At 41.4% G+C, this 19,691-nt stretch overlaps 1 protein-coding gene across 4 annotated transcripts in view; it reads left to right on the top strand.

Annotated features, from left to right (window-relative positions):
• Positions 1–19,244, top strand: part of KATNAL2 (katanin catalytic subunit A1 like 2) — a 72,012-nt gene extending 52,768 nt beyond the window's left edge. For all 4 annotated transcript variants that reach the window (XM_070743599.1, XM_070743601.1, XM_070743602.1 and 1 more), the window contains exons 11-16: positions 2,579–2,697; positions 7,418–7,509; positions 12,180–12,290; positions 16,850–17,012; positions 17,712–17,814; positions 18,812–19,244. In XM_070743599.1, coding sequence (XP_070599700.1) covers positions 2,579–2,697; positions 7,418–7,509; positions 12,180–12,290; positions 16,850–17,012; positions 17,712–17,814; positions 18,812–18,951 — 728 coding nt within the window. In that variant the 3' untranslated portion in view covers positions 18,952–19,244. The remainder of the gene's footprint in view (positions 1–2,578; positions 2,698–7,417; positions 7,510–12,179; positions 12,291–16,849; positions 17,013–17,711; positions 17,815–18,811) is intronic.
• The last annotated feature ends 447 nt before the right edge of the window (positions 19,245–19,691 follow it).

The following is a 19,691-nucleotide window of genomic DNA, read 5'->3' as shown; positions in this document are numbered from 1 at the left end:
GAAGAACGTTGCAGGAACCGGGCATGGCTAGTTTGATAAGAAGAAGGACCAGGGGAGACATGATAGCAGTCTTCCAGTATCTCAGGGGTTGCCACAAAGAAGAGGGAGTCAACCCAGTGATGGGCTACCAAAAGTTTTACTACCACGATGTGGCCGTGGCTTATGCATTTGGTTTCAACATCTTTCAGTGCAAATTGGGTGGTTTGGGTTAACTTGGCGCTCCAAATTTTGCTACCGGAACTGCTTTTCTGACCATTCCCATAGGAGCCATCACTGAGTCAACCTATTCTCCAAAGCAGCTGAGGGTAGAAGAAGAAGCAATGGGTGGAAACTAAACAAGGAGAGAAGCAACTTAGAACCAAGGAGAAATTTCCTGACAGTCAGAACGGTTGATCAGTGGAACAGCTTGCCTCCAGAAGTTGTGAATGCTCCAACACTGGAAGTTTTAAAGAAGATGTTGTATAACCATCTGTCTGAAGTAGTGTAGGGTTTCCTGCCTAGGCAGAGGGTTGGATTACAAAACCTCCAAGGTCCCTTCCAACTCTATTGTTATTGTTATTGAAAACAGTGCCTATATGAACCTTTTCCACACTTATGACAACTGCAGCATCGCCATGGTCATGTGATCAAAATTCACAACTTCTGAAGGCAAGCTGTTCCACTGATTGTTTTAACAATTGGGAAGTTATTAACCATCAGGAAGTCATTAAGTCTTTCCTGATATGTTAAGCATAAAACGTATCAGGAAAGACTTAATGAACTCAATCTGTATAGTCTGGAGGACAGAAGGAAAAGGGGGGACATGATCGAAACATTTAAATATGTTAAAGGGTTAAATAAGGTCCAGAAGGGAAGTGTTTTTAATAAGAAAGTGAACCCAAGAACAAGGGCACACAATCTGAAGTTAGTTGGGGGAAAGATCAAAAGCAACGTGAGAAAATATTATTTTACTGAAAGAGTAGTAGATCCTTGGAACAAACTTCCAGCAGACGTGGTAGATAAATCCACAGTAACTGAATTTAAACATGCCTGGGATAAACATAGATCCATCCTAAGATAAAATACGGGAAATAGTATAAGGGCAGACTAGATGGACCTTGAGGTCTTGTTCTGCCGTCAGTCTTCTATGTTTCTATGTTTCTAAGTTTCTCCTTATCTCTAGGTTGCTTCTCTCCTTGATTAATTTCCATCTGTTGCTTCTTGTTCTACCCTCAGGAGCTTTGGAGAATAGGTTGATTCCTTCTTCTTTGTGGCAGCCCCTCAAATAGTATAGAGCAGTGAGAGCGAACCTTTTTTGTGCATACACTATTGCACCTATGCCACTTATGCCACTTATGCAATGCCTGGGGAGGGCTGCATGAATCCCAGCGACCGATTAGGTCCCACAGAGTTGGCCTTCTCCAGGTCCCGTTGACTAAACAATGCCATCTGGCGGGACCTAGGGGAAGAGCCTTCTCTGTGGCGGCCCTGGCCCTCTGGGATCAACTCCCCTCAGGGATTAGGACTGCTCCCATCCTCCTTGCCTTTCAAAAGCTCCTGAAGACCCACCTTTGTCGCCAGGCATGGGGAAACTGATATACCCCTAGCTATTATGGTTTATGTATGGTCTGTTAGGTTGTGTGATTGTTTTTATTTTTATAATAAGGATTTTAAATTGTGTTTTTTTTTACATTAGATTTGTACATGGTGTATTGTTGTTGTGAGCCACTCTGAGTCTTCGCAGAGGGACGGCATACAAATCTAATAAATTATTATTATTATTATTATTATTATTATTATTATTATTATTATTATTATTATGGCACCTGTGCCATAGGTTTGCCATCACTGGTATAGAGTTTCCTACCTAAGCAGGGGGTTGGACTAGAAGACCTCCAAGGTCTCTTCCAACTCTGTTGTTGTTGTTGTCGTTGTCATCATCATCATTAATGTTAGTACAGATACATGGTTGTTAGGGATTGCCATTGTAAACTGCATATTTTACACTTGTACCAAACTTGTACTTAAAGGGTTAATGTGCACTTAAAGAGTTAACTTGTACTTGAAGAGTTAATATTCAAGGCTGTTTCGCCACTTCCTCATTGAAGCTATAAAAGCTCATTAGTCTGCTCAGTCATTTCCTTTTTACTTTGCCTTGAGAGAGGGGGGAGTTGTGTTTATGCTTCGTGCGTATCTTCTTGTATTAGCTTTGTGCTTATTATCTATATTTTATTTTGCTTTGTGCTTCTAATCTTGTAATTGCTCAGTGCTTATTATCCTGCATTTGCTTCGTGCTTATTCTGGATTGTTTCTATATTTTGTTAAATGTAAATAATACTTATTTAACTAAGTCTGTGTCTTGGCTTTATCACACATCCACGCTCTGTTAAAATTCTCTGCTCAGTGATGTCAAAGGTTTCATAGCATAGCTATACCGAGACATGCCAACAATTAATATTGGAAGACTGCTATCATGTCACCCCTAATCCTTCTTGTCTAGAAAAGTACATCTAGAGTAGACATACCCAATTTCTGCAAACATTCTTCATACATTTTTAAGACTGGAGAGTAAACATTGCCTTTTTCTTTCAACTTGTAGGTACTGGAAAAACTTTGCTGGCTAAAGCTGTCGCCACTGAATGTAACACAACGTTCTTCAACATCTCCGCATCCACCATCGTCAGCAAATGGAGAGGCGATTCAGAAAAGCTTGTCAGAGTAAAAAAAACCACCCTTTTGTTTTCTTTATGCGCAGAATTTGAGAGAGAGTTAGCTAAGATAAGGCAAGAGTTGGTTAAACTAATCATCCATATCCCAATACTTTCTAGAGCAGTGTTTCCCCACCTGAGTGTGAACTTCAAGTCCCAGAATTCCTCAGCCAGCATCCTTGCCAAGGAATTCTAGGGCAGTGTTCCCTCTAATTTTTTTGGGGGGTGGGCGGAAAAGTATAGTGTATGAGCGGCAGTCCCTTCGGGACTGGGTGGCACAGAAATAATTAATAAATAAACAAACAAACAAACAAAAAACCCACCCTGTTTTGCCTCAGAGAATTTCAAAATAAAATACTGTACTGTGTGTCTATAACAGTGAGCTCATAAAAGGGCAACTCTATCAATATCAAAATGCCACTTAAATAGTTGAGCTAGTTTCAAACTAGATTTTGATTTTCTTTCTCTCTTCCTTACTCCCATTCTTTTTCTTTCTCTTTTCCTTCCTCTCTTTTTTCTATCTGTTTCTCTCTCTTCCTCTCTTCCTCTCTCTCTCCTTCCCTCTCACTCTTTCCCTCTCGGCTTCTGGGCAGGTTTGGAAAACTCTGAGTTGATGATGATTTTTAAGTGAGCGATTGCTCACTGCTCAACTTAGAGGGAACTATGTTCTAGGGGTCGAAATCCAAGTGGTTTTTAAAAAAATTATCCTAGTAAATCACGCAGGGTTAAAAATTATGCAGTGGAACTCATTACAAATTCATCAAGATTTTTAAAACAGGCTGTAAAAACCCATACATTCACTAGAGAGCAGCAGAGATAGGGGGTTTTTTCATTTCTTTGCTCCCCTCTAGTGGCCTTTTCAAGTTCTGCACTGGGTTTCATAGGCCTAACTCTTCATGTCTCACTGTAATTTTTTTCGTAACATGGGTAATGTATTATGAAATACAAAGACGGGCTACAAAGACGGGCTACAGAAAGGTTATAGCCCAAAGACGGGCTACAAAAATGGTGGAAGGTCTTAAGCATAAAACGTATCAGGAAAGACTTAATGAACTCAATCTGTATAGTCTGGAGGACAGAAGAAAAAGGGGGGACATGATTGAAACATTTAAATATATTAAAGGGTTAAATAAGGTTCAGGAGGGAAGTGTTTTTAATAGGAAAGTGAACACAAGAACAAGGGGACACAATCTGAAGTTAGTTGGGGGAAAGATCAAAAGCAACATGAGAAAATATTATTTTACTGAAAGAGTAGTAGATGCTTGGAACAAAGTTCCAGCAGACGTGGTTGGTAAATCCACAGTCACTGAATTGAAACATGCCTGTGATAAACATATCTCCATCCTAAGATAAAATACAGGAAATAGAATAAGGGCAGACTAGATGCACCAAGAGGTCTTTTTCTGCTGTCAGTCTTCTATGTTTCTATGCTTTGGACCCTTATAATTGGCTCATATTTCGGTTCCAGTATTTCCGGGGTCACGTGACTTTCACGCTTATAACCATGGTCACATGATCAAACTTAGGATGCTTGGCTATTTGACGGTCCTATTTATGATGGTTGCATCATCCTCGGGTCACGTGATTCCCCTTTTGCGACCTCCTGACAAACAAAGTTAATTGGGAAGCCAGATTCACTTAACAATGGTTTCTACAACACTCCACGGCCTGCACTGGCTGCCGATCAGTTTCCGGTCACAATTCAAAGTGTTGGTCATGACCTTTAAAGCCCTACATGGCATTGGACCAGAATACCTCCAGAACCGCCTTCTACCGCACGAATCCCAGCGGCCAATAAGGTCCCACAGAGTTGGTCTTCTCCAGGTCCTGTCGACCAAACAATGTTGTTTGGCGGGACCCAGGGGAAGAGCCTTCTCTGTGGTGGCCCCGGTCCTCTGGAATCAAGACCCTTCCGGAGATTAGACCGGCCCCCACCCTCCTTGTCTTTCGCAAATTACCCAAGACCCACCTATATCCTCAGGCATGGGGGAACTGAGACACTTCCCCCAGGCTTTTATATTTTATGTTTGGTCTGTATGTGTTGTTTGGCTTTAATTGCTGCGGTTTTATATATCTTTTCTTTTAATATTAGATTTGTGTTATATTGTTTTTTATTATTGTTGTGAGCCACCCTGAGTCTTCGGAGAGGGGCGGCATACAAATCTAAATAATAATAATAATAATAATAATAATAATAATAATAATAATAATAATAATCACTACAGTTGTTAAGTTAGTTAATAATATTATTATTATTATTATTATCATTATTATTATTATTATTATTATTATTATTATTATTAACTAACTTAACAACTGCAGTGATTCCCTTAACAACCATAGCAAAATTCACTGAGCAAATGTTTTGTTTAGCAACAGAATTTTTGCACTCAATTGTGATCATAAGCTGAGGACTAGCTGTACATTTAAACACAATTATTTTTACAAAACAAAAGATATAACGTGCAACTGCACCAGAATCTGACTTTTCCAAAGAGGGTTATTTGAAAAGCGGAAGCGGGTGTAAAATGTACCTGAGTATTTAGCTCACCCAACTTTTAATTCTCTTTTGCGTTCATTTTTGCTTATAAAAGTGTATTTAAAAATCTCTAAATGCAGCTGTAAGGAACATTTTAGTCTCTAGTGGTTATCGGAGGATTTTGTTCAGCTCCTCTTTCTGGAATCATTCTCCCCTCTTATTATTCCCTTCGTGTTTGAGTAGGATTTAGGTGAAAAGATTTAAACTATAAAGACAGGATTATTCGTCTCTCTTCTCTCTTCCTCTCCTCTTTTGTGAGCTGTGGAGATTTAAGAATTATTTCGTGCGTCCAGATCAAGGCAGCATTTCTTTTTCTTTTTTTAAATAAATTTCTTTATTGGTTTTTCAAATTTTGAAAAGCACAATAAATCTTTAAGCAACTCTACTCCGTTGCATTACATTGATTTCATAATAATACATTACGATATTTACGATATTTACAATAAAGTACTGTACACTAACCACTAGCCCACTGTTCTGTGCTTGGTAGATGTTCTGTCCCAGCGACGAGCCATCCCCCCCCCCCAAGAAATAGGTCCACACACACTGATTTTTCAAGATTTAAACATGTAATTGTAATATTTTAGGAACAGGGAGGTTTGGATTTAGAAATCCAGCAATAAAGCAAGAAATAAGTGTTTGGTGCTAGCTGCTAGTTAGAGTCCAAAACATAGAAACATAGAAGATTGACGGCAGAAAAAGACCTCATGGTCCATCTAGTCTGCCCTTATACTATTTCCTGTATTTTATCTTAGGATGGATATATGTTTATCCCAGGCATGTTTCAACTCGGTTACTGTGGATTTATCAACCACATCTGCTAGAAGTTTGTTCCAAGCATATACCACTGAAGCATCACACGGTTCAACCTTAAATAACCTAAGGGCGTGGCCAATCGTTCATGCAGAAACCTCTTGCTTAGCCACTCCTGCCTTCTGGCAACTCTGCGTACCCTAGCATCAAGAAGAGGCTCCTCCTTTTCTTCTGAGTCGCTCATGTGCACCTTGGGAGGTGCGGAAGGCACTGGTTGGCTTTCAGCCTCTGATACCACATCCTCTCCGACCTCCTTGCTATCAGACTCAGGTGCCAGATACACAGGCCTCGGGTACCAGCCCACACCTGTCTCTCGATCCTCAGGATCCGTGACCAGCAGACGGGTCACCACAGATGTTGTTGTTGTTGTTGTTGTTATTATTATTATTATTATTATTATTATTTATTATTATTATTTATTAGATTTGTATGCCGCCCCTCTCCGTAGACTCGGGGCGGCTCACAACAATAACAAAGACAATGTAAGAACAATCTAATAATTTAAAAAACACTAAAAACCCCATTATTAAAAGCAAGCATACACACAAACATACCATATATAAACTGTATAGGCCCCAGGGGAGATGTCTCAGTTCCCCCATGGCTGACCGCAGAGATGGGTCTTAAGAACTTTACGAAAGGCAAGGAGGGTGGGGGCAGTTCTGATCTCCGGGGGGAGCTGATTCCAGAGGGTCGGGGCCGCCACAGAGAAGGCTCTTCTCCTGGGTCCCGCCAAACAACATTGTTTAGTCGACGGGACCCGGAGAAGGCCAACTCTGTGGGACCTAACCGGTCGCTGGGATTTGTGTGGCAGAAGACGGTCTCGGAGATATTCTGGTCTGATGCCATGAAGGGCTTTATAGGTCATAACCAACACTTTGAATTGTGACCGGAAATTGATCGGCAGCCAATGCAGACTGCGGAGTGATGGTGAAACATGGGCATACCTAGGTAAGCCCATGACTGCTCTCGCAGCTGCATTCTGCCCGATCTGAAGTTTCCGAACACTTTTCAAAGGTAGCCCCATGTAGAGAGCATTACAGTAGTCGAGCCTCGAGGTGATGAGACTGGGAAGAGATGGCTCCTAAGATACCACAAAGGCCTTAATAGGTGACAACCAGCACCTTGAATTGCACCCAGAAGCAACTCGGCAACCAATGCAGCTCCAAGAGAGGCAACACATGGGCACACCAAGTTCTGCACAAAACCATGCGGGCTGCGGCACTTCACACCAACTAGAGCTTTTGGATACTCTTCAAACGCAGCTCCACGTAGAGCACCTTCTTCCCAGGCTCCTGCAGTCAGAGGATGATCTCAAACAGACCATTGGTCCCACTTGACATGTTTTTTTTCTTGGGTTCTGTCTCTTTCTCTACAGGTATTATTTGAACTTGCCCGCCATCATGCGCCTTCCACCATCTTCTTGGACGAGCTGGAGTCAGTCATGAGTCAGCGAGGCACCGTTCCAGGGTAACAATTCTCATGTGCTCTAGGCTTTGCTGGGGTTTTTTTGGGGGAGGGGTAGGCAGAGGTGAAATACTACTGGTTCAGATCGTTTCACCCAAACCAGTAGTAGAAAAATGCCGGACATTACAAGACACCTGTTGGAAATGTAAAAAACAAAAAGGTTCCTTTTTTCATATGTGGTGGTCCTGCCCCAAAATTCAAAGAATATGGAAAACAATTCATAATTGGCTCACCGAAATTATAAAAGAATAGAATAGAATAGAATAGAATTTTTATTGGCCAAGTGTGATTGGACACACAAGGAATTTGTCTTGGTGCATATGCTCAACGTACATAAAAGAAAAAGATACATTTGTCAACAATCATGTGGTACAACACTTATTGATTGTCACAGGGGTGAAATAAGCAATGAAGAAGCAATATTAATAAAAAATCTTAGGATATAAGCAACAAGTTACAGTCATACAGTCAACATGGGAGGAAATGGGTGATAGGAATGATGAGAAAAACTAGTAGAATAGAAGTGCAGATTTAGTAGAAAGTCTGACAGTGTTGAGGGAATTATTTGTTTAGTAGAGTGATGGCGTTCGGGAAAAAACTGTTCTTGTGTCTAGTTGTCTTGGTGTGCAGTGCTCTGTAGCGACGTTTTGAGGGTAGGAGTTGAAACAGTTTGTGTCCAGGATGCGAGGGGTCAGTAAATATTTTCCCTGCCCTCTTTTTGACTCGTGCAGTATACAGGTCCTCAATGGAAGGCAGGTTGGCAGCAATTGTTTTTTCTGCAGTTCTGATTCTCCTCTGAAGTCTGTGTCGATCCTGTTGGGTTGCAGCACCAAACCAGACAGTTATAGAGGTGCAGATGACAGACTCAATGATTCCTCTGTAGAACTGTAGGATAGAATACACACCAGAAGGTTTACTCTTAGGAATTTGGAAAAGATCTTATACCAAACAAACGCTCTTCCTCATAACACATATAAGCCCTGCAGTCAGAATCTCATTGGCACAAACATGGAAAAATGAACAAACTCCATCAGAGAGCTTAATTATTGATAAAATATATAAATGTATTGAGATGGATGAAATGACAAATTCAATGAAGGGGATTGAAAGTAAAAAATCTAAACGAATTTGGGAAAAATGGCACGAATGGATTCGAAACAAAGGCTGAAAATGTAACAGTACAAAGTATCAGTATACAAAAGAAGGATAATAATTACCTAAGGAAGTATGACTTTTATTACTCTTTTTCTTCTCAATGTATTTATTTTCTATATTAATTAGTAAAATTTACTTGCGATATTTATATGTAAATATACAAAATATAAAGAAATGTATCAGAAAGGTAATAGAAATGGATTAAGATCTGTTAAACTAGAACAAAACATGCTTTTACTCCTTATTCTTTTACTTTTTTTCTTTTTTCTTTTCTTCTTTTTTATTTCTGGAAAACAATAAAGATACTTTACAAAAAAACGAAAAAGAAAAATGCTACTGGTTCAGGAAAACCGGTCTATCCAACAATCAGCTGTGCCGCGGTATTTCGATCGAGCAGGATTTTCTGCTTTCTAGCCAGTAGTGGGTTGCTACCGGTACGGTAGAGGGCGGCATACCGGCAGCGAACAGAGCACTGTGTGTGCAGCTTCATTTCTTTTGCATGCACACGTGTGCATGCATCACAGCGTATTTTTATTTTGTGCGTATGTTCTGCTGCACCTCTGTGGGACCTTATCAGCCGCTGGGATTCTTTTCTTTGATATATTTTTTCTCCCATCCATATATCCTTTCCTCTACTCTTCATTGATGTATTCTATTCTCATATCTCTTCTTCTATCCCTTCCCTGATATTTACTACTACACGTTTTTATTCTCCTTAACTTTCAATTTGTATTGGACAAAATAAATGAAATAAAATAAAATAAATAAATAAATAAATAAATATCTCAGCAGGGATAGAAAGAAATTTATAAATTTCACAAAAAGATGACTTTTTCCAGGGGTGCCTCTGTTTCTCCAAAGGAAACATTCCAGGCTAGGGAGCGAAAGCCCTTTGCAGCTTGGAAGCTAAGTACAGTGATACCTTGTCTTACAAACTTAATTGGTTCCGGGACAAGGTTCTTAAGGTGAAAAATTTGTAAGACGAAACAATGTTTCCCATAGGAATCAATGAAAAAGCAATTAATGCATGCAAGCCCAAAATTCACCCCTTTTGCCAGCTGAAGCGCCCGTTTTTGCACTGCTGAGATTTCTCTGAGGCTCCCCACCAAGGGAAACCCCACCTCCGGACTTCTGTGTTTTTGCGATGCTGCAGGGGAATCCCAGCAGGATAATCCCAGCATCGCAAAAACAAGCGCTTCGCTGGCAACGGAAGTCTGGAGGTGTGGTTTCCCAGTGAAGGGAGCATCAGTGAAATCGCAGCATCGCAAAAACACCAAAGTCCTCGAAACCCCACCTCCAGACCTCTGTGTTTTTGCGATGCTGCGATTTCACTGAGGCTCCCCTCGCTGGGAAACCCCACCTCTGGACTTCCGTTGCCAGTGAAGTGCCCGTTTTTGCGCTGCTGGGATTCCCCTGCTGGGATTCCCCTGCAGCATCAGAAAAACATGGAAGTCCAGAGATGGGGTTTCCCATGGAGGGGAGCCTCAGGGGAATCCCAGCAGCGCAAAAACTGGTGCTTCACTGGCAACGGAAGTCCGGAGGCGGGGCATCCCAGCGGCGGTGGTGGGTTTGTAAGATGAAAATAGTTTGTAAGAAGAGGCAAAAAAATCTTAAACCCGGGTTTGTATCTTGAAAAGTTTGTATGATGAGGCGTTTGTAAGATGAGGTATCACTGTATCAAATTTGCAAGTGTCGTTCCTCCCCAGTTTCTGGAGGCTTCGGGAACTGTCTGAAATCGAACTTCCCAGACAGTTTTACATCCCTCGAGGTCTCTCGTGGCTCAAGTGACCTGCGGCTGAACGCAGCAAAAGGAGACCCTCTTGGAAAGTTGGGTCAAAGCGAAAGTAGTTTTGTTCCCCGAACTCATCAATGGATCTGCAGAGTCGCCAAGTGATGAATCATCTGTATGAAAATTGGTTTCGAATATTTCTTAATTGGGGAGAGGATTATAACATCATAACGCCAGGGGAAGATGATGAGATCAGCCTTGTGTAGAATTAATAGCCCGTGGCTCTTTCAGTCCTTGGACAAACGCCTCTAAAATCTTTTACCTGCAGGGGGAAAAGGATTGGGACCTTAGGCCTTAGGCCTACCCTCTGCCCCGGCTTTTATGGGTCTTTTTAATTGGCTCACCCAAGAGACTTATATAGGGTTTAACGTTCTAATCACCATCGATCTTTGGAGCTTGGATGTCTGAATCAGGGGTCATCGCGTTAAAAGGTTTAAAAATGGCCCTTATCTTGCAGGTCAGAAACCCTGAAGGCCACAGACATAGAAACATAGAAACATAGAAGACTGACGGCAGAAAAAGACCTCCTGGTCCATCTAGTCTGCCCTTATACTATTTCCTGTATTTAGTAGATCCTTGGAACAAACTTCCAGCAGACGTGGTAGATAGATCCACAGTAACTGAATTTAAACATGCCTGGGATAAACATATATCCATCCTAAGATAAAATACAGAAAATAGTATAAGGGCAGACTAGATGGACCATGAGGTCTTTTTCTGCCGTCAGACTTCTATGTTTCTATGTTTTATCCCAGGCATGTTTAAATTCAGTTCCTGTGGATTTACCAACCACGTCTGCTGGAAGTTTGTTCCAAGGATCTACTACTCTTTCAGTAAAATAACATTTTCTCATGTTGCTTTTGATCTTTCCCCCAACTAACTTCAAATTGTGTCCCCTTGTTCTTTTGTTCATTTTCCTATTAAAAACACTTCCCTCCTGAACCTTATTTAACCCTTTAACATATTTAAATGTTTCAATCATGTCCCCCCTTTTCCTTCTGTCCTCCAGACTATACAGATTGAGTTCATGAAGTCTTTCCTGATAGGTTTTATGCTTAAGACCTTCCACCATTCTTGTAGCCCGTGTCTTTGGACCGGTTCAATTTTGTCAATATCTTTTTGTAGGTGAGGTCTCCAGAACTGGGCACAGTATTCCAAATGTGGTCTCACCAGCGCTCTATATAGCGGGATCACAATTTCCCTCTTCCTGCTTGTTATACCTCTACCTATGCAGCCAAGCATCCTACTTGCTTTCCCTACTGCCCGACCACACTGCTCACCCATTTTGAGACTGTCAGAAATCACTACTCCTAAATCCTTCTCTTCTGAAGTTTTTGCTAACACAGAACTGCCAATGCAATACTCAGATTGAGGATTCCTTTTCCCCAAGTGGATTAGTTTACATTTGGAAACATTAAACTGCAGTTTCCATTGCTTGATTGGTCAAAATGGGCCCTTTGTTTTCTTCAGCCTTGGGGCTGGGAGGACTACATCTCTCCCCATTTGGAAGAGGGTGTGAAGTGAATTTGGATTTGTATGCCGCCTCTCTCCGCAGACTCAGGGCGGCTATACAAATCCAATAAATATTATTATAATAATAATATTAGTAATATTATTATATTACTAAGCAAATTGTTACAAGTTGAGGTCTACCTTTAAAGGGGAACCTTCTCCCTTGCCCAGGAATTATCTCCCCTCTTCCCCCCCCCCCCCCCAAATATCTTGACAGTGGCGAACACGAAGGGAGCCGCCGGATGAAAACAGAATTATTGGTGCAGATGGACGGCTTGGCTCGCTCGGATGATCTCGTCTTTGTTTTAGCAGCTTCCAACTTGCCCTGGTAAGAGAGCCAGAGAATATGTTTTGAATACATCTGCAATGAGCTCTAAACACAGATAAAGATTTTACTTATACCCAGGGCAGTAAAAAGCCATGATATTTGGCTAAAGCCTTCCAAGATTAATTGGGAGCTTTGAGCTTCTTTGCTGCTGCTGTTGTTATTACTGTCATTTGCTTTCTTGCTGTTTGCACCAGAAAAGTGCATAATCCTTCAGAAAGATCAGCAGATGCCCGAGAAAGCCAGCTGCTAATATTTAAAAAGCAAACTCGATGGCCAAGTTATTTACTATAGTTAAGCTAAAGAAGCAGAGAAACTCTTTAAGGTGCTTAAATCATCCGGCGCTTAGAAAAAAAATATGTTCTCTAAAAATAGGGAGAGCTGGGTTTTATTGGAATTACACACGCTAAAGTTTCAGGATGAAAATATATATTTTTTTCTAACGTGAAGATCCAGTTGGGATCAAAATGGGCTGCAGCAGAAAAAAAATGGTTTTTATACAAAAGCCACAAAGGAGGAAACTACCCCAATGACCTTGTTTTAAGGATCACAGATCAAATCACTTTACATGCAATGGGATATATTACACTGGGGAACAATTTGTAACACAATTTATGTTGAGTTTGATTCTTGAGCTTTTTAAATAGTTACCGTAATTAGGCATGCTGGTTTCATGATACTGTTGTGGTTAGCTCTGGCCCAGCTCCTGCCCCAAGGACTGTGGATGTGGGGGAGACATCCACATGCCGCAGGCCTGTTTTGCCCCCGGTGGAATCTGATGATGAAGGCTCCTCTGACCAAGAAGACATGAGTGACAGGGAGGAGGAGAGTGTGGCAGACAGCTCAGAAGGAGATCAATTATCTAGCTCCTCCTTGGATTCAGAACAAGAGTTAATGATACAGCCACGCATGCGGAGAGCGATGCATAGGCAGCAACAACAGAGAGATTATTATCAAAGAAAATGAGGCCACCTGTGGTTGGGTGGGGCTGTGGTAATTAGTGAGGCTGCTATAAATAGCAGCCTGTGGGTTTGGCGATTGTGGAGGATTATCTGATCGTGGTGTTTCGTGACTGCTTTGCTGACTTTGACCTTTTGTGTGCTGATTTTCCCCGGCTTTGAAACTGAACCAGAGCAAAGTGTGTGTCACTTTGTGAAAGAAGAAGGACTGTGAATTGCCTCACAGCTGCAAACTAAGTATCTCAGAACTGATAAGGGACTTGTACAAATTACCAGTTTGTTTAGAGATGAGTGCTCTTTGCTATACAAAAAGAGGGCTTAGTTTAAGCGAATTTTCATTATAAAGAACACTGTTTTGAATTTTCAAACGTGTGTGTGTCTGAAATTTGTGCCTGTGAATTTTCAGGAGGAGTCTACCAGAGAGCCCGACAGAACAGATTCCATGGTTTTTCGAGACTAAAGGATGCCAATGCAATGGTTTCAAAACTGTAGTTAGTTTTCTTCTACCATGTCAAGTTTTTTCTCTACACCTTATATATATATACTGCTCAAAAAAAAATAAAGGGAACACTCAAATAACACATCCTAGATCTGAATGAATGAAATATTCTCATTGAATACTTTGTTCTGTACAAAGTTGAATGTGCTGACAACAAAATGAAATGGATTGTCAATCAGTGTTGCTTCCTAAGTGGACAGTTTGATTTCACAGAAGTTTGATTTACTTGGAGTTATATTCTGTTGTTTAAGTGTTCCTTTTATTTTTTTGAGCAGTATATATGTTCTGCCTGGCTCTATGGTAAGAGTCTCCCGAAAATTCAAGGGTACAAATTTCAGACACACACGCTTGAAAGTTCAAAAACAATGTTCTTTATCACAAAAATTCAAAAGAAACAAAGCACCCTTTTTGTATTGCAAAGAGCACTCGTCCCAAAACAACCTGGTAGTCTGTACAATCCCCTTAATCAGTCTTTAAGTACATAGCTAGCAGCTGTGAAGAAACGTCACAGCCCTTCTTCTTCCACAAAGTGAAACACACACACTTTGCTCTGCTTTGGTTTCAAAGTCATGAAAATTCAACAAACAGCAAGGCACAGTCCTGAAAAACAATGATCAGATAATCTTCCACAACGGCCAAACCAACACGCTGCCATTTATATCAGCAGATCTAATTGCTGGAGCCCCACCCAAACACAGGTGGCCTCTCTTATCTCCTGCAATATTTCCGCAATTGGTCTCTTCTACGCATAATTTTGCGCCTGCATGGGTCTAACACTTCCTCATCCGAATCGACCGAATATAATGGAGATTGGCTTCCTGGGCTGTGTGCCAAGCCCCCCTCTTCCAAGTCACCTCCACCTTCTTCTTCGTCCAAGGAAACTGCACTACCTGACTCTGTCGGCAACAAAACAGGCCTATGACATGTTGATGTTTCCCCTGCATCCACCTCCACATACCTTGGGGCAGGAGCTGGGCCAGAGCCAACCACAACAATATATATAATATAATTAGTTAGGCAACATGAGCATCAAATTGCATTTTTTACATAACCAATCTTGCTAACTTCTTGGAAAATCACCAAGATTTGAAGGTCATGGAGGCACGTTATGAAGGTAGATGGGATGTATATATGATGGCTGACTATTGTTGGAGCATCAAGCGAGAATGTCCACAGATTAAACACTCCAGAAAAAGCTATCAGTGAAAAATTTTACTTTAATGTGTATAATTGCCATTCAATTAAAAAAACAACTATTTATATGAACACAATATAAGTTGCAGTAACTATTATAGCCTATGTATGAATAAAATTATTCTTTGTAAACAATATATTTGGTAAGTTTTTACTTTCCTTTACATGCACAAATTGTATGACTTTTGAGAGTATCCTGTAGCTTAAAAAGTTGATGTGACAGACAAAAACGGTGGTTATTTTTGGATCCAGAGGCCAAAAATTAGTTGAAAACAAGTCACAGAATTAAGTCAAGGAAAATGCTGTTCCCCAGTGTTATTTGACATATAGATGGTGTCTTGAATGGACCGTGTATTCCTGAGATCTGTGTGATTTGATAGAAAGTGATATTGGTTTTTTACAAATGCCCCCCCATCCCAAGATCTGTGTTTGAATTGAGAGAAATTTGTGCCATTGATATAACACATTGTTTGTGTCCCAAAACTTGGCAACTTTAAGAGTTCTGGACTCCAGCTATGCTGGCGGGAGAATTCTGGGCGTTAAAGTCCACGAGTCTTAAAAGTTGCCAAGTTTGAAGACCTCTGTTTTGTGTGGTGATACAAATTGCTCCTTTGCTGTCCAATTAATTGGTCAATCTTGAATAAATTAAGTTTTCCTGTCCTCCTCCTTAATTAGCCCAATAAAACCAAGTTTTTACTATTATGCTAAGTGGTGGATGAGCTTCAAAATCGAAGAGTGGACTTCTGCTTTTCCTCTTTTTGTGGGTTCTTTCACACAATCACTTCATCTCCACCTAGTCTTTGAAAGATGACCATCCTAATGAAAACAAGTAAGAAAGAAAGAAAGAAAGAAAGAAAGAAAGAAAGAAGGAAGGAAGGAAGGAAGGGAAGAGAAGGGAAGGAAGGAAGGAGGAAGGAAGGAAGGAAGGGAAGAGAAGGGAAGGAAGGAAGGAGGAAGGAAGGAAGGAAGAAGGAAGGAAGGAAGGAAGGATGGAAGGAAGGAAGAAGGAAGGAAGGAAAGGAAGGAAGAAGGAAGGAAAGGAAGAAAGAAAGGAAGGAAGAAGGAAGGAAGGAAAGGAAGGAAAGGAAGAAAGAAAGGAAGGAAGAAGGAAGGAAGAAGGAAGGAAGGAAAGGAAGAAAGAAAGAAGGAAGGAAGGAAGGAAAGGAAGGAAGGATGGAAGAAAGGAAGGAAGGAAAGGAAGGTAGAAAGAAGGAAGGAAGGAAAGGAAGGAAGGAAGGAATGGAAGGAAGGAAGGAAAGGAAAAAAGAAAGAAGGAAGGAAAGGAAGGAGGGAGGGAAGAAAGAAAGAAGGAAGGAAGGAAAGGAAGGGAGGAAGAGAGAAAGAAAGGAAGAAAGGAAGGAAAGAGGAAAGGAAAGAAAGGGAGTGAAGGGAGGGAGAGAGAGAGAGAGAGAACAGCTTCTATCCCAGAGCATTAACTATACTGAATTCGACTGTATAATGCAATATTAATGCAATACAGTGGTACCTCTACCTAAGAATGCCTCTACTTACGAACTTTTCTAGATAAGAACCGGGTGTTCAAGATTTTTTTGCCTCTTCTCAAGAACCATTTTCCACTTACAAACCCAAGCCTCCGAAGCTGTAACCGGAAAAGGCAGGGAGAAGCCTCTGTGGGGCCTCTCTAGGAATCTCCTGGGAGGAAACAGGGCCTCCACCCACCCTGTGGTTTCCCCAATCACACACATTATTTGCTTTTACATTGATTCCTATGTGAAAAATTGCTTCTTACAAACTTTTCTACTTAAGAACCTGGTCACGGAACGAATTAAGTTCGTAAGTAGAGGTACCACTGTATCGGGTTTTCCGTTCAATTGAGGGAAAGAGTCCTGAGATCCTCTTGCTAATAGAACTGTGTTCAAGAATCTGCTGCTCTCCCTATTCCCTCCTAGGGAACTGGATTACGCCATGCTGCGTCGACTGGAGAAGAGGATTTTGGTGGACCTTCCAAATCCAGAAGCCCGGCAAGCCATGATCCAGCATTGGCTTCCTCCGGTGAGCAACAGTGGAGGAGTGGAGTTGAGGACAGAGCTGGATTATAATCTGCTCAGTCAGGTGAGGAAAGAAGTCCACCCAGGTTATCGAGAGTTCTTATGAATGACCTTTGTAGAGGAGTCCAGGAATCCATTAGAGCAGTTTTCCTAAACTTTGGCGACTTTAAGACGTGATGATCATGTAACTTGCGGGATTGGCTTAAAGGTCATGTGACTGGCTTAAAGGTGGCCAACTTGACGTCACTCGCGTCAAGGGTTTGGGTTAGCGTGCCTGGCCTCTCCTCGCCTCAAAGAGATACAATTTCCCTGTCTATTTACTATTACTGAACATCCAAAATATACTCCTTAATTCTATGTAGATATGCCATATGCGTACATACATATTACACACAGGCACACAAAAATACACATTATCTACTATATAAACTATATGCACGCATGCACAGCTCTTCTGAAATTATACACATTGAACCTCATTTACTGCGATAGGAAAAACATACCCAGAACCCAGAAGGGAAAAATAGAAAGGAAATTCAAAAATTTTCTACCAGTTCTGCATATCTGACCAAATTTTTTCTACCGGTTCTGCATACCTGACTGTACTCATAGGAGCCCATCACTGGGTGGGACCATCACTTCTAGGAATGAATGTGCGGGCCACAACATCTCCATCTTAATCTAAATGCTAGCTTGGCAACTACCTGCAACGGGAAACCTCTGTTGGTGTAAGCACATCTTTCTGTTTCTGTTTGTGTATTAGGAGATGGAAGGCTACTCGGGATCTGACATTAAGTTGGTTTGCAAAGAGGCAGCCATGCGCCCGGTGAGAAAAATCTTCAGCGCTCTTGAAAATCATCAGCCAGGTAAAGCAAAACCCTCTTGAGTGTTCAAACTGAACAGGTGCTCAGAGTCAAGGAAGCAGGGATGACTTAGGTAGATTAGCTAGGTTAGCTAGGAAGCATACAAAGATAAATGATAAATTTATAAATCTGTACCAGCAGATGGCGGCATTCGGTTTGTTTCCAATTCAGATTTACAGTGGTACCTCTACCTAAGAACGCCTCTGCTTCTGAACTTTTCCAGATAAGAACTGGGTGTTCAAGATTTTTTTGCCTCTTCTCAAGAACCATTTATTCCACTTACAAACTCGAGCCTCCGAAACTGTAACCGGAAAAGGCGGGGAGAAGCCTCCGTGGGGCCTCTCTAGGAATCTCCTGGGAGGAAACAGGACCAGAAAAAGTGGGGAGAAGCCTCTGTGGGGCCTCTTTAGGAATCTCCTGGGAGGAAACAGGGCCAGAAAAAGTGGGGATAATCCTCCCTGGGGCCTCTCTAGGAATCTCCTGGGAGGAAACAGGGCCAGAAAAGGCGGGGAGAAGCCTCCGTGGGGCCTCTCTAGGAATCACCTGGGAGGAAACAGGGCCAGAAAAGGTGGGGAGAAGCCTCCGTGGGGCATCTCTAGGAATCTCCTGGGAGGAAACAGGGCCGGAAAAGGCAGGGAGAAGCCTCTGTGGGCCTCTCTAGGAATCTCCTGGGAGGAAACCAGGCTGGAAAAGGCAGGGAGAAACCTTTGTGGGGCCTCTCTAGGAATCTCCTGGAAGGAAACAGGGCCTCCACCCTCCCTGTGGTTTCCCCAATCGCACACATTACTTGCTTTCACATTGATTCCTATGGGAAAAATTGCTTCTTCTTACAAACTTTTCTACTTTAGAACCTGGTCACGGAACGAATTAAGTTTGTAAGTAGAGGTACAACTGTATATTACCAACCCAGCTGTTTGTACAGAGTACTAACATGGACCATTAGTGCACCAACTTTGGATGACATGATTTCAGTTTCTAATCAGTGATCTTCTTTCTTCAGACAGTGGAATCTTACCAGTGATCCACCTGGACACAGTCACAACTGAAGACTTCCTGGATGTCATTTCTCATACCAAGCCTTCTGCTAAGAACCTCAGTCAAAGATACATTGAATGGCAAAGAGAATTCGAGTCCGTTTGAGCCGAGTTTAAGATCTCCAACAATCATCCACCTTTCCAAGCTTCTCCGCCCCACCCAACACATTTCTAAAGAGTTTATTTTTAAAACAAAAAACAAAAGAGGAGAAGAAACTTGTAGTTTTCCAAGTTGGATACTGAGTTTTGATGATGGGAGAAGAGGCTGCCAATTGTTACTTGGAGAAACCTCGCTCTATCTTTCCAACTGATAGCTTTTAGACTCAAGGCGGGGAAAAAAACATTTTAGCACTTTGGCCATTTTTAATTTTTGTAATTAAACACAACTGGCTGTTTTTATTTCTGTGTCACCTAGAAGGCTTTTGAGATCCGTTTTGTTGACAATATTTGCAATATTTAGAGGAACGAGGTAGCAGGAAGTGATAAAGTAAGACATTAATTGGGCCTTCTCGGGCATCCTTGCATTAAACCAGTCGATTTGGAAGAATATCCTTGAAGAATAAACCACTTTGGAGTCTTTTAGAGGCTTCGTTGGTGTGGCCAATAGGGTTTCCCTCTCTTCCCTTGGTCATCTGAAGACTGAAAATAGACATGTCTATAGAGAGCCGCAGTCATCCAGGTCATGGTTGTCCCAAAAGTGCTTTTTCAAAAGGCACCTGGACTTTGTTTTTTCTTTGCAGACATTTTTTTTTATTTTTTTATTTTGTCCAATACACAATACATATTGAAGAGAATAGACATGTAGTATTATATATAAAGAAAAAGATAGAAGAAAAGATATAAAAA

Source organism: Erythrolamprus reginae, chromosome 2, assembly GCF_031021105.1.
Source record: "Erythrolamprus reginae isolate rEryReg1 chromosome 2, rEryReg1.hap1, whole genome shotgun sequence".
Classification (NCBI taxonomy): Eukaryota; Metazoa; Chordata; class Lepidosauria; order Squamata; family Dipsadidae; genus Erythrolamprus; species Erythrolamprus reginae.
This window is presented reverse-complemented; position numbering and strand designations above follow the sequence as displayed.